This window comes from Monodelphis domestica, chromosome 3 (genome assembly GCF_027887165.1).
Source record: "Monodelphis domestica isolate mMonDom1 chromosome 3, mMonDom1.pri, whole genome shotgun sequence".
In the NCBI taxonomy this organism is placed as follows: domain Eukaryota; kingdom Metazoa; phylum Chordata; class Mammalia; order Didelphimorphia; family Didelphidae; genus Monodelphis; species Monodelphis domestica.
In genome coordinates, this window is record NC_077229.1 from 296,939,290 (window position 1) to 296,952,337 (window position 13,048).

Here is a 13,048-nt window from a genome sequence, read left to right on the forward strand (position 1 = left end):
TACAGTGTTGCTACATAATGTTCAAATGAGATGTCTATTTATGAAATACTTTGCAAGACTAAAAGCAACACTTAAAATTCACCTGTCATCATAAACATTTATTTCCCTGAGGTTATATGATATGAAGCCATATATCTGGGCTTTCTGGCTTCGATACTATTTCCCTATCTACTATGTCATATTGCCTCTTTTTTATGGAGGTTTAAGCTGATTTTATCAAGAATGAACTGCCAATAATCAGACTTATCTGAGAGGTATCAATTTTTAGGTGTTCTGGAATGCTTTATCATAATTTTGGTCATTTGGTCAAGAAAAAAGCAGGCTGAGCAACAGATAATGGAGCCCATGTAACTATAATTCTGAAGTAAAATTTCTTTTTGAACCTCAGGGAATCTCAGTTTGCTTAATGATCCTAGTAGGCCAGATCAATATTTGTTGTATAATTTTTATATGATGCTTTTTTTTGTTTTCCTTATGCAAGTATAACACATAATTTGACTAGCCTAGGGTACCATTGTAGGTAGGGGATTTTGTGTGTTTGTTTTGCTTTGCTTAGGTGGAAGTACAGATCTGTGAGAAAGTTGGAGAAGCTATTAGTAATTGGTCAATATGAATATTACCTAACAGACAGATATGATTTCGAACATTAGTGTGTTCTAGAATTCAAGGGGTATAAAAGATCTCAGAAATCACCAGATTTGTTTGAAAATGTGTGAATTTAAATTATCCTTGATAGCTGATCACAAAAGCAATTCATGAGCACGTCTAACAATAGGGACCTCACAACCTAAAAGAAAAGGTAATTCCAGGTTTTAGACAACTTTAATTGTTTATAAAAGCTTTCTCATATTGAGAAATAGTAGAACAAACATCAGTTTACTCCTGACTTTTAAAAATTGGCACATTCATTTTACATGCATGTTATTACACATTTAATTTGCAAAATTAATGCAGGATGGTCATTATTCTTTTATTTGATTATCCTTAGGGATTTAAAAAATGTGAATATCCACAGATCCCTATCTACCACCACCCTATCAAGTATATAACAATTAAATAATTCAACTTTTTTTTTAGTGTATATGGGGGCAGATGTTTTGCTTTTTCTCTAACCATTTTAAATGGGAAAAAAGTATGTTTATTTGATTGGAACATTTGCTGTAAATAAAGAAATGAACATTGTGATTTAAGTGCCCAAAATATTAAATTGGTTTCTGATGTCTCTAATTATTTCAAGAAGGAAACAGAATTACAGAATTTCAGAGAAAGACAGAAACACAGTGGGCATCCAGAGTAATCTTTAATTGAAGAAGGATTTGCCTGCACAGAAAATGGAACAAGTGATCATCTTGTCTTTGCATCATTGACAATGAAGGGGGTTCCACTACTTCTCAAAGAAGTCTGTCCCTCTTTGAGATCATTCAAGTGGATCAGAAGGTTTTCTTAGTATACATATTAATGAAAATTTAAAATCTGATTCTCTGATATAATAAAACATAGAGAAGCACCTCACATTCTTATTAGTTTAATGTTCATTGAATGACATATCTGAGTATATTTTTCTTCATCTAAAATTGTCATCCTTCTAATATAACAGTAGTGGACATTTCTTTGCTTTACCTTATATGAACCAGAATTTCACTAGAAGATAGAGTCATGAGAAAAAAATGACTTAAAATATGCTTATATATTTTTTATATATGCTTTTTAAAATTTTGTGTTCCAAATTTTCTTTCCTCAATCTCTTTCCCTTCATGCATCGAGAATGCAAGCAATATATTATTCATTATATATATAAAATTATGCAGAATATATTTACATATTAGCCACATTGCAAAAAGATGAAGAAAAAGAAAGTGACAAAAATATGTTTCAATCTGCTCTCAGAGTTCATTGTTCTCTCTATAGAGATCAATATAATTTTTCATCTCAATTCCTTTGAAATCATCATGGATCTTTGTATTGATCAAATTACCAAAGCCTTTCACAGTTGTTCATTGTTAACAGTATTGTTGTTACTGTGTAGTATTCTTTTGGTTCTGCTCACTTCCCTTTGTATTAAATCGTATAAGGATTTCTAGTTTGTTTGTTTTTTTCTGAAATTATATCCTTTGTCATTTCTTACAGTACAACAATATTCCATCACAATCCTAGCTCATAGCTTGCTTAGTCATTCAACAATTAATAAACATTCCCTATATCCAGTTCCTTGTCACAACAACAACATAGCAAGTATAGTACTATAATTATTTTGTACATATGTATTCTTTTCCTTTTTTTTTTAAATCTCTAGACCTAGTAGTGGTATTGCTGGTTTTTAGATCAGTTCATAGATCTGTAAACAGTATAAGCTATATATATTTTTCCACATCCTCCTCCAGAATTTGACATTTTCTTTTTCTGTCATGTTAGACAATCTGACAGGTGTTAGATGGTGGATCAGAGTTGTTTTAATTTGCATTTCCATGAGTGGAACATTATATAAAGTATTCATAGATTCTTATATTCGTATCTATAGAAGGAACTTCCAAGGCAAGTCCCAATTCTAGAACCCTTTTTGTTACAGTGAAAAATATTGAGGCCCAGGTTCTAGGAATTTTGAGAGGTAAAACCAAGATCCTTTGACTCTAGATCTAGCGAACTTTGTAATACACTGTATTGTCTTTGAACTCATTAGAAAATTTCTTCCATATGAGAATGGAATATTTGTCCATATATGTGTGTATAATCTATATGTATACATAATCTGCCTTTATATCTATTTACTAAAGCAATAATGCTGTAGCATTTACACATCTAAGATCCACAACTGTCCTGAAATTTATAGTCCTATTATAATGCCTAGGGAACTGAGAAGTTAAGTAACTTTCCCACTGTCTCACAGTCAATCTGAATCTGAAATAGTCAGAATTATGACATAAACCCAGATATCATGACTTGAAAACCAGAAATATATTTTCACTAAGCCATACTGTCTTCCTGTTGAATCATAGTGGGTACTTTAAAATGCCTATTAAATGAAATGAAAAACAGGTCTTTTTAAAGAATTAGTAGAGTATAACTACAAAAATTAGTTTTTATTTTAACCAAATCATTAGTTAGAAATACTCCTTTTATTTTAGGTCTACATGTTGCCCAAACTATATAACTTGGACAGTTTTACAAACCAGGCAAATAGATCTTTTGATGCCTGGAATAAAAAGTAGATAATTTAATTTTTCACTTAAAAAACATTGTGGTTTGGGTGCCCTCTAGAAACTACAGGCCTTTGCACACTATTAGCAACAATTCTTTTTTTTCCCCATTTGAATAAGTTTAGTAATAATTCTTGTTGAAGGATTATTAATCAAATGACTTGATATCCTTATAGACAGACAGTGACTATATTAAGACATTTGTTTCCTGAACTCGAAGTGTTCTACATTAGCCCATCTTTAGGCCTTATTTGGAATCCAGGACTGGGAAAGGGTCATAAGGTACCATGAACATTTATGGATTCTAAAATGTTGGTGCTGAAAGAGGGAGGGAAAAAATTATTTTAACCAGAAAATAATGATGCTATGATGGTATATCAAGCACCTTGGATTCTTTGTATAAATCTATATATCTAGCAGTAAACTTGTATGTCTCCAGCATCAGAGAATCACAGAATATGAAAGATGGAAGAGCCCATAAAAACTGTCTATTCCAACTGGTACATTAAAAAGATTCTTCATTAAAGAGACCTCACAAGTGGTCAAACTTATCTGCTCACTAGTAAATCTTCTTAGCATAGAAAATAGGAGATTATTAGATGGCTTCCCCTTGCCCTCAAAATCACTGTTCTTCCCTTCATAACAGGCATCATCATGCTTCCAGGCACCCGGTTTCACAGTCACATCCTTTCCTCATTCCTTATTTTCTCTCTCTCATTGCCTTTCTGTTTCTCTATGGTTCTATGTCTCTCTGCCTCTGTCTGTCTATCCCCCTCCAATCAATTGTTTAATTTTGTCATTTATATCTCTAAAACATCTTTTGCAATGAGCTCTTTCTTGATACTTCACAGCCATTGTTTCTTTATTTCAAGCTGTCCTAATCTTTTGCATGAGTGGTTACAGACCTCATAATAGGCATCACTATCTCAGTTCTTTCCTGTCTCCTATTTATATTTATACACACATAATAAAATACTATTGATAAAGTACTGGTGAAGCATATGTCTCCTTTACTAAATAAACTCCAGTAGCTCCATACTGATTCTAGAATCAAGTATGTGTCAAAGAATGAACTTGAATTCAGGTTGATCAAACTCTGAGTTCAGAACTTTATCAAAGATCATTAATCAATAAACTCCTATTTACACTATAAGCTAGTCATTGTATTAGACTTACATGCTCACATGATGTTACCCCTTCCTGCATGTATCATGGGAAATAATTAGTAATAACAAGTTAGGATTTAAAAAAAAATCTCATTGCCATCAACAGCTGATGAATTTTCTCTGAAATGTAATGGAAGTTTACTCCTTTTGCCTTTGGGCATGAGAAGAAAGAGAGAGGAAAAATGTCTTTAATACTTCCCATAGAACTCTCTATTGGTCAACCATCAAATTATTGCTTTGTTCACCTTCAGAAAACACAGTTGGTAGCAATTCATATTTTACCTAAGACTAGCTATTACATTTTTCATAACTTTTAAATGAGTACTTAATGGACCATATGCTATATAATGTGCTTTTGAGAGTCAGGCCAAGCAGCATGCCCTCATTCAAAGACCAAAAGCATTGAGGTACAGTATTAAACAGTACCAATAAGGACAAATTATTATGGTACAGACTCAGTATATTTACTTTTTTTAAATGACAAAATGCTACCCCCTCACATTAAATTTGGGAGATTTTATTGTTTTTACTGAGGATGAAGAAGTTTTTCTGTTCTCCCTTTCTGTCTGCTCTCACTCTGTAATATAACACAATATGAAAAATATGCCTCCTGATTTCTGTTTTAGAGGGGAAGAAAAACAAGTGGAGATCTGTTTGTGCTGGAATAAATTGGCTCTGTTGTTAGCTTTCAAAGTAATTTTGTACCTTGTGATTACAGAATGTAATTGAAAGTTGCTAGAACCTTTGAGAGATTAGTTGAATTTAAGGTCACAAAGAATCACAGGAGGATTAATGCTTTTGATAATTTATTGTATATTTTAAGCTCTTCAAATAGAACAGTGATCTCAAAAATGTAGATTTTTCTCCAAAATGCTGATTGAGAACCATTCTGTGTTAATTTTGCCTGTGCCACCTTAAGTTATGTGTAGTTAAAGATGAAAAAGATTTTAAAGATCATCCATTTAAACACCCTCTGCCCATTTTATGTTACAGAAAGGGAAATTAACATACTCAGATTCACACAGATAGCAACAATCTGAACGTTGAACTCATGGTTTTCTGACCTCAAGTCTAGAGTTCTACCCATCATTGAACACTGTCTCTGTCCTTAATGACCTGAGGAAAAAGAACTGAGGAAAAGGAAAAAAAAAACTTCTGGTTTTTCAATAATAATAATAATGATGATGATGACAACAATAATAGCTAGCAGTTATGTACCGTTTTAGAGTTTACAAATAACTTTAAAAAAATTTTCTTATTTTATCCTCATAACTCTGGGAGGTAGTTGCTATTATTGTATCTGTTTTACAAAAGGGAAAACTCAGGCCGACTGAGGTTATATGACTTGCCGAAGGTCACACATTTAGTAAATGTCTACGGCTAGATTTGTCTTCCTGACAACATTTTAGTTGTCTGGTCAACCTGGAGACCTCATTCTTCAGTGCGTGTGTGTGTGTGTGTGTGTGTGTGTGTGTGTGTGTGCGCGTGCATGCGCATGTGTTTTTCTTGGACAGGTATTGCAAATAGAAAATGACTTAGAACTAGAGCAGTTCATTCAAGAAGTAGAAAACAGATCATTTGACTGTGGAAAATCTGTAATATATCTAAACCACTCCTTGAAATGAATTATCTTCTTTTTAATTTCAATATTGTACAAAGATGTTTAAATATCCGTGAGACATGAAATACCTCTAGTCTCAAAGAAAATGAGTAGTCATAGGAGGACAATGGGAAGGTTTATCATTCACAGACTAAAATATGATTGACTGCAACTCATAACAAATTAAAGATTATAGAGAAATTAAGTAAAATATGTTAGGAAAGATATTGTACTATTTTAAGGTACATTTAATTATTTTCAAGAATGTAATTCTATGGGTTTCTAACATATATTACATTGCAAAGAAAACTGCTATAAGGTAAAATCTGACTGAGGGCTATATCCAGAATATATATATACCTGCTTTACTTTGGATATAAGGTAAAATTCAAATGAGTTGGTAAAGAAAAGTGACAGAAAATGAAATAAATGTCTATGCAACTTATGCTCCATTCAAAGCTGGACCTGTCTAGAGGCTATAGTTGGTTGGGTCCATGCTGTTGTTTGTACTTCTCACCCCCATTTTTTTTTATATCTAGTTAAATTCAGCCAGACCTATTCCCCAATGTCAACTGAAGTGGCTGTAACTGAAGGATCAAAGAGTCACCCAAGTTATTCTCTATATTGGTGATTGAGTCCAAAGGCAGAGAGAATGAATAAAGAATGAGTGGTGAAAATGGGCTTTGTCCTTCTCGGTATCTCTGTCTTTCCTTCTATATGTACATTTCATCCCTAATTTCCAATACATCACTAAAACTTTAGGCATGTTGTTTTAATTATATGAACTTTTCAGTCTCTGGGCATCCTGAAGTACCAAGGATTCTAGCCAGCCATTCTAAAGCTGGAGGATGTAATGACTGATAGATTAAGCAGGGAACACTATTCCTCAGAAGAACAGGTTAATTTTCTCTGATTAGTCATTTACAGCTGCCTTTGACATTTTAAAAGCTAACAACTTACCTTCAGGCATCTTTAGCCCAGTTGCATAGCACTTAACACTTCACAGACTAATCATAGCTAGGGATCCCACTTTTAAAGAATTTACTTGATGATCAATAAATGTTACTATGCAACTCTTCCTGCCAATGTAATTTATGCTTTATTTGCCCCCCCAAAAAAAACCCTGTATCTACTTCAGACAAAGCCCTAAATTATATTTAAAAATTTATTAGGAAGTTATAGTATTACCAAAGGAAAATGGTCACATAGGTGTTGAGTAACAAAGTAATAAGTAATTTGTTTCTTTTTTTTCCTTACTTATCATCATTTCTCATAGAACTATTTAGTGTTTTAAGTCATATGTATCAGATTGCATTTTTCAATGACACCTAATTAAAGTGATATTTATTTCTTAAAAATAATGCATTGTTGGGGGCATCTGGGTAGCTCAGTGGATTGAGAACCAGGCCTAGAGACTGGAGGTCCTAGGTTCAAATCTCACCTCAGACACTTCCCAGCTGTGTGACCCTGGGCAAGTCACTTGACCCCCATTGCCTAACCCTTACCACTCTTCTGCCTTGGAACCAATACACAGTATAGATTCCAATACGGAAAGTAAGAGTTTTTTTTTTTTTTAAATGCATTGTGATCTGACCTATTATAGTTTTGTTTTAAGGTATTTGTAAACCAGGGGGTATGCTCAGTCCAATAAATGCAAAGGTAATGAAATCAATAGATATTATGACAAGTACTTGCATTTTTGTGTATGGGCTATCATGAAATGTGTTACTTGAAAATTAAGATGATATTATTTACTTTTCCTTCACATTGTATAATGTCATTTTTTAAAAGAGAAAATATTAGTTTTGTCTACAGTTGATATTATTTTTATTGACCTATACCTATTTGAATTTTTGTTTGTTTTATTCTTTAGGCTGTACTTTGGAGATACAAGTTTTCTCAGCTTAAAGGTTCTTCAGATGATGGCAAAAGCAAAATCAAATTTTTGTTTCAGAATCCAGATACTAAGCAGATTGAAGCAAAGGTAAAAGCAAGACATCTATCCTTTTATCCAAGTATGATTATATTAATAGAAATAGGAAGGAGGGAAAATGAGTGAATTGATGAGGTCAAATGCACATTGGTGTTCCAATCCCTTATAAATGTACATAATGTCCCAAGTATGGATTAATTCCAGGATTCTCTAGGGGTTTTGTTTTGTAAGATCAAAAGCAAAAGAAAAAATAAGAAAAGGAAATGAAACCAGCAGTGAGAAAAGTTCATGCATGCATTCATTGTCTAGTTTTATAAGATCTATGCAGATTAGACTCAACAATTTGTTATAATGTAAACTGTTCCATCAGTCATTTTTATCATTGGCAATGAAATACTCCTCCTTGGAGTCAGAAAGTAAAATTCCACTGGGCAAATAACAGAACTGTAAAAACAAAATCATTAAAATTATAATTTCATACTTTGCATGTTTAGGCTTATTGAAGGCATGGTCTTAATTTAATTTATTTATTACTCTATGCAATCTTATTAATAATAGTCAACATCCATAGTAAGACTTAAAGATAAGCAAGAATATAATTTTGATGCTATTTTTTCCACACTTACTTTTCCCCATTATTTTTATTATAATAAATGTAATAAGTCCCTTGCTAGGAACTCATGGGCTCCTGACATTACCATTGAGGTCGCGGTATTCTAAAAAAACATGTTACAAAATATTACACAATTTCCAGGACTCACATTGATATCACCATGTTGTACAACCCTGAAAGCATTTTTCCCACAATAATTTGAAAAAAGGCAAACCATTAGAAGGATTCAGCAACAGCACAAATAGAGGAAACAAATTCTTCTTTTAACCAGAGCAACTGCTGAGGTTGAGTCACTTTGGTATTTGTACATCTAAGACATAGTCACTTTCAAAAATGGTTGTCTTCATGAGGGTTAAAAGATTATGTTAGCTAAAGGAATTTAACATTATATATAACAGAGCTTTTATTCCTTGTGGTTTCTATTAGGAACTGGTTTCTTTTAAGTTCATATAGCTTCATGTGTCAGGGACATTTTTAGAATGGATAGAGTAGTTTTATGGCAATAAAGGACTGTGCCCCTCATCGTTTTTTATTTATTTGAAGTAAAGTACAAACAAAATACAATTCCACAGTAGAGATATGTTCTTAAAAGCTTGCTATATAGAAATATATTGGAAAATATGTCAGAAAGATAAGAAGGCACTGATTTAAACATTATTACTAAGTAATAAAAGTGTAAATGGTGCCACATTTAATGAAATTTCTAATTTTCTTTTCTTTTTGTTGTGTGGGGGTCTAGTACTTATAGTAGTCTAAGATAAAGGAAATCAAGCTATATTAGTTTGATTTTATTGATTTAATATTGAATAATTTGCATTTTTAGTAGGCTGAGTGGTTCTTTTATTCTGACCATAATAAAAATGGTTATTTAGTATGAAATAAATGATTGTCAAGGAATTAATTAGTAATGTTTATAAAAAAATCCACCAATTAATAAGTATTGTGATTTAGTTTCCTTTAACCTATTTTTCTAATTTTCTTCAATTTCTTTTTCTCATTATATTGCATTATATATGCAATACATGCTGTATATATGTAATATATATATACAAAAATAAGTTATATATGCATTATATATGTGTATATATATTGCATAATCTCTAGCATATGTGTATATATATATATATATATGAGATATGGATGTCTTTTCTTCCAACAGTGTTATTGGAAAAACCTGAAATTTTTACTTCTTTATAAATATTAGTTCTTTGTTTTAATCAGATATTTTGGTAGAGTAGACATATTATGAGGTAGAACACTAGACAATGGTTTTAATTGAGACAAAATTTTTCCATACTAAGTTGCCATGACCATTTAGCCCATTTTTGCATCTTTAATAGAAATATTCTATAGCTATTATTATCTAATACATTATTTTATTATGAAAATAATTTATTATATCTAATGGATTATAAGTTCATTGAAGGAGAGTACTAGTTGATGTTTTTCTTTCTATCCCCTGCTCTTAGCACCAGGACTGGCACATTTAATTAACACTTGAGAAATGCTTATTAATTGATTTGTAATTTTCCTAATGTTGACCCTTCATTAGATTCAGGTTATGAACCCAATCTCTTTGCAGTGAATAATTTGGTGAAAACATTTTATTCAATAAAATCGTATTCCATATATTATATGAATAACTGTTGATAATTTCATATAATATCCCTTTTCTCTTCTCTTTGTGATTTGGATAATATTTTCTCTCCCATGGAGGCAGTTAGTTTGCAACATTTTTTCTACATTTTTCTGAAAGCATTGTGAGGGATGAAACTTGTTTTTTCCTTAAAATTTTGATAGAATTCACTTTAAAACATTTCCTCCATGGCCATTTATTTGTGTTTCATTTAATTTGTTTATTTGGTGATATAGTTCAGATTATTTATTTCCTTTTTTGCTTTTTGTACTTTTTGTAGCTATAAATCCATTTCATTGAAATTTTAAGTTTTGAATGTATATAATTGATAACAGGATGATAATTTTCTACATTTCCTCTCATTCATTGTGAATTCTCTTATTTTTGATATGTGATGTGGCTTTCTATGATATTAGGTAATAAATATTGGTAATTTCTAAAAGAATTCACATTTATTCATTAATTTTTCTCCTTTTCCACAATCTCCAATTTCTCCTTCATTAGAAATTATTACTTGGTAGATTTTATAATTTTTTTAAAATTAGATTTCACTTCATTTGTCATTGTTTTCTTTAAATCATAAAAGATATTGTATTGATATAATTTTCTTTTGAGTAATGACAGCAATATTCTACAAACTTAAATATATTGACTCATTTTTATGATTTAATTTGATATGAATATTAATTGGACTAAAACACAGGTCTTTCAACATACCTAAGATAATAATATTTAATCTATAATAAGTCAATAATCTTTGTATTTTCCTTATTTGTCACACTTAAAAATCTTATAGGGTTTTTGAAAAGATATTTTATATTTTCCAATATTTATTAATGAGTTCATCATGTACTAACATGATTAATTTTCTAGAAATGAATTTGCACTAAAGAAATGTATGCTCATTAATATTCCTCATGATTTCCAAAAGTTTGATATATATTTTTTTCTTACATACAGAGTTCAGATATTTAATTTTCTTCTATCAAACCTTTATCCATATCTGAAAGACATATATAGAAGTCACCAACAGTTATTTCTTTCTAATTATTCTGTTAAATTTTTTTAAGTGCCATCCCATTCAGACCCTCCTCTCTAAATCATATATGCTGCCTGAAGAACAATATTATTTCTCTGTCTTTCTCCCTCAGCTAATATATTTTGTAGAATTTTTTCAGATATTGTAATTAATGATCCTCACACACTCTCATCAAATGAATCACAATACATTCTATTCAAACTCTTAACTCATTCTGTTTGAAGCTTTTGGTTAAACTATATACTAAACATTTTTTAAGGTTAGCTTATTAAGCTTTTCTACCAACTTCATTCATTTTCTGAGTAAATTAATGCCATTCATATTCATAGTAATGATCATCCAAGATATTATGTAATAATATTTTACACATTTGAAATATATACTAGATATTAGCTGTTAATATTTCTTGGAATGCTCCAATCCCATCTGTTCCATTCCCACTTTTCTCTTAATTTAAACAGAGATTGCTATTCTTGTAATCTTTCTTTATAAAAAAATCATTGATATAAACACCAATTCTTATTTTATTTATTTATTTATTTATTTTTGAAGATTTTTCCATGGTTACATGATTCATGTTTTTTCCCTCCCTTCCTCCCTTCCCCCTCCCCTAGCAAGCAAGCAGTTCCACTGAGTTTAAGATGTATCATTGATCAAGACCTATTTCCATATTATTAATATTTGTAATAGAGTGATCTTTTAGAATCCAAATCACCAGTCATGTCCCCATCAAACCATGTGATCAAGAAAACTATTTTCCTTCTGCATTTCTGCTCCCATAGTTCTTTCTCTGGATATGGATAGCTTTTCTCATAAGTCCTTCAGAATTGTCCTGGATCATTGCATTGCTGCTAGTAGAGAAGTCCATTTCATTTGATTGTGCCACAGTGTATCCTTCTCTATCAACAGTATTCTCCTGGTTCTGCTCCTTTTGCTCTGCATCAATTCCTGGAAGTCACTCAAGTTCACATGGAATTCTTCCAGTTCATTATTCCTTTTAGCACAATAGTATTTCATCACTAACAGATAACTCTTTGTTCAGCCATTCCCTAATCAATGGACACCCACTCATTTTCCAATTTTTTGCCACCATAAAGAGCATGGCTATCAATATTTTTGTACAAATCTTTTTCCTTATGACCTCTGTGAGATATATACTCAGCAGTGGTATGAATGAATCAAAGCACAGGTAGTCTTTTAAAACCCTTTGGGCATAGTTTCAAATTGCCTTCCCAAATGTTTGGATCAATTCACAACTCCACCAGCAATGCATTAATATCCCTATTTTGCCACATCCCCTCCAAATTTTATTACTTTTCTTTGCTGTCATGATAGCCAATCTGCTAGGTGTGAATTGATACCTCAGAGTTGTTTTGATGTGCATTTCTCTAATAATAAGAAATATAGAATGCTTTTTCATGTGCTTATTGATAGTTTTGATGTCTTTATCTGAAAACTACCTATTCATGACCCTTGACCATTTGGCAATTGGGGAATGGCTTTTTTTTTTTTTTTGGTACAATTGATTTAGGTCCTTATTAATTTGAGAAATTAGACTTTTTGTCAGAGGTTTTGGCTACAAAGATTTTTTTCCCAATTTGTTTCTTGCCTCCTAATTTGTATTGTATTGGTTGTATTTGTAAAAAATCTTTTTAATTTAATTCATAATTTAATTTAATTTTAATTTAATGTAATCAAAAATTCATTTTATAATTTTGCAATATTTTTTATCTATTGCTTGGTCTTAAATTCTTTCCTTTCCCATAGACCTGATAAATATACTATTCTATGTTTACCTGATTTATTGAAGTTTCCTTCTTCATATTTAAGTCATTTACCCATTCTGAATTCATCTTGATGTAGGGTG

The 13,048-nt window shown here is 31.2% G+C and overlaps 1 protein-coding gene across 5 annotated transcripts in view; it reads left to right on the forward strand.

Moving 5' to 3' along the window:
* SNTG1 (syntrophin gamma 1) overlaps positions 1 to 13,048 on the forward strand; it is a 1,241,132-nt gene that overhangs the window by 1,205,929 nt on the left and 22,155 nt on the right. For all 5 annotated transcript variants that reach the window (XM_056823896.1, XM_056823897.1, XM_056823895.1 and 2 more), the window contains one exon: positions 7,834 to 7,944. In XM_056823896.1, coding sequence (XP_056679874.1) covers positions 7,834 to 7,944 — 111 coding nt within the window. The remainder of the gene's footprint in view (positions 1 to 7,833; positions 7,945 to 13,048) is intronic.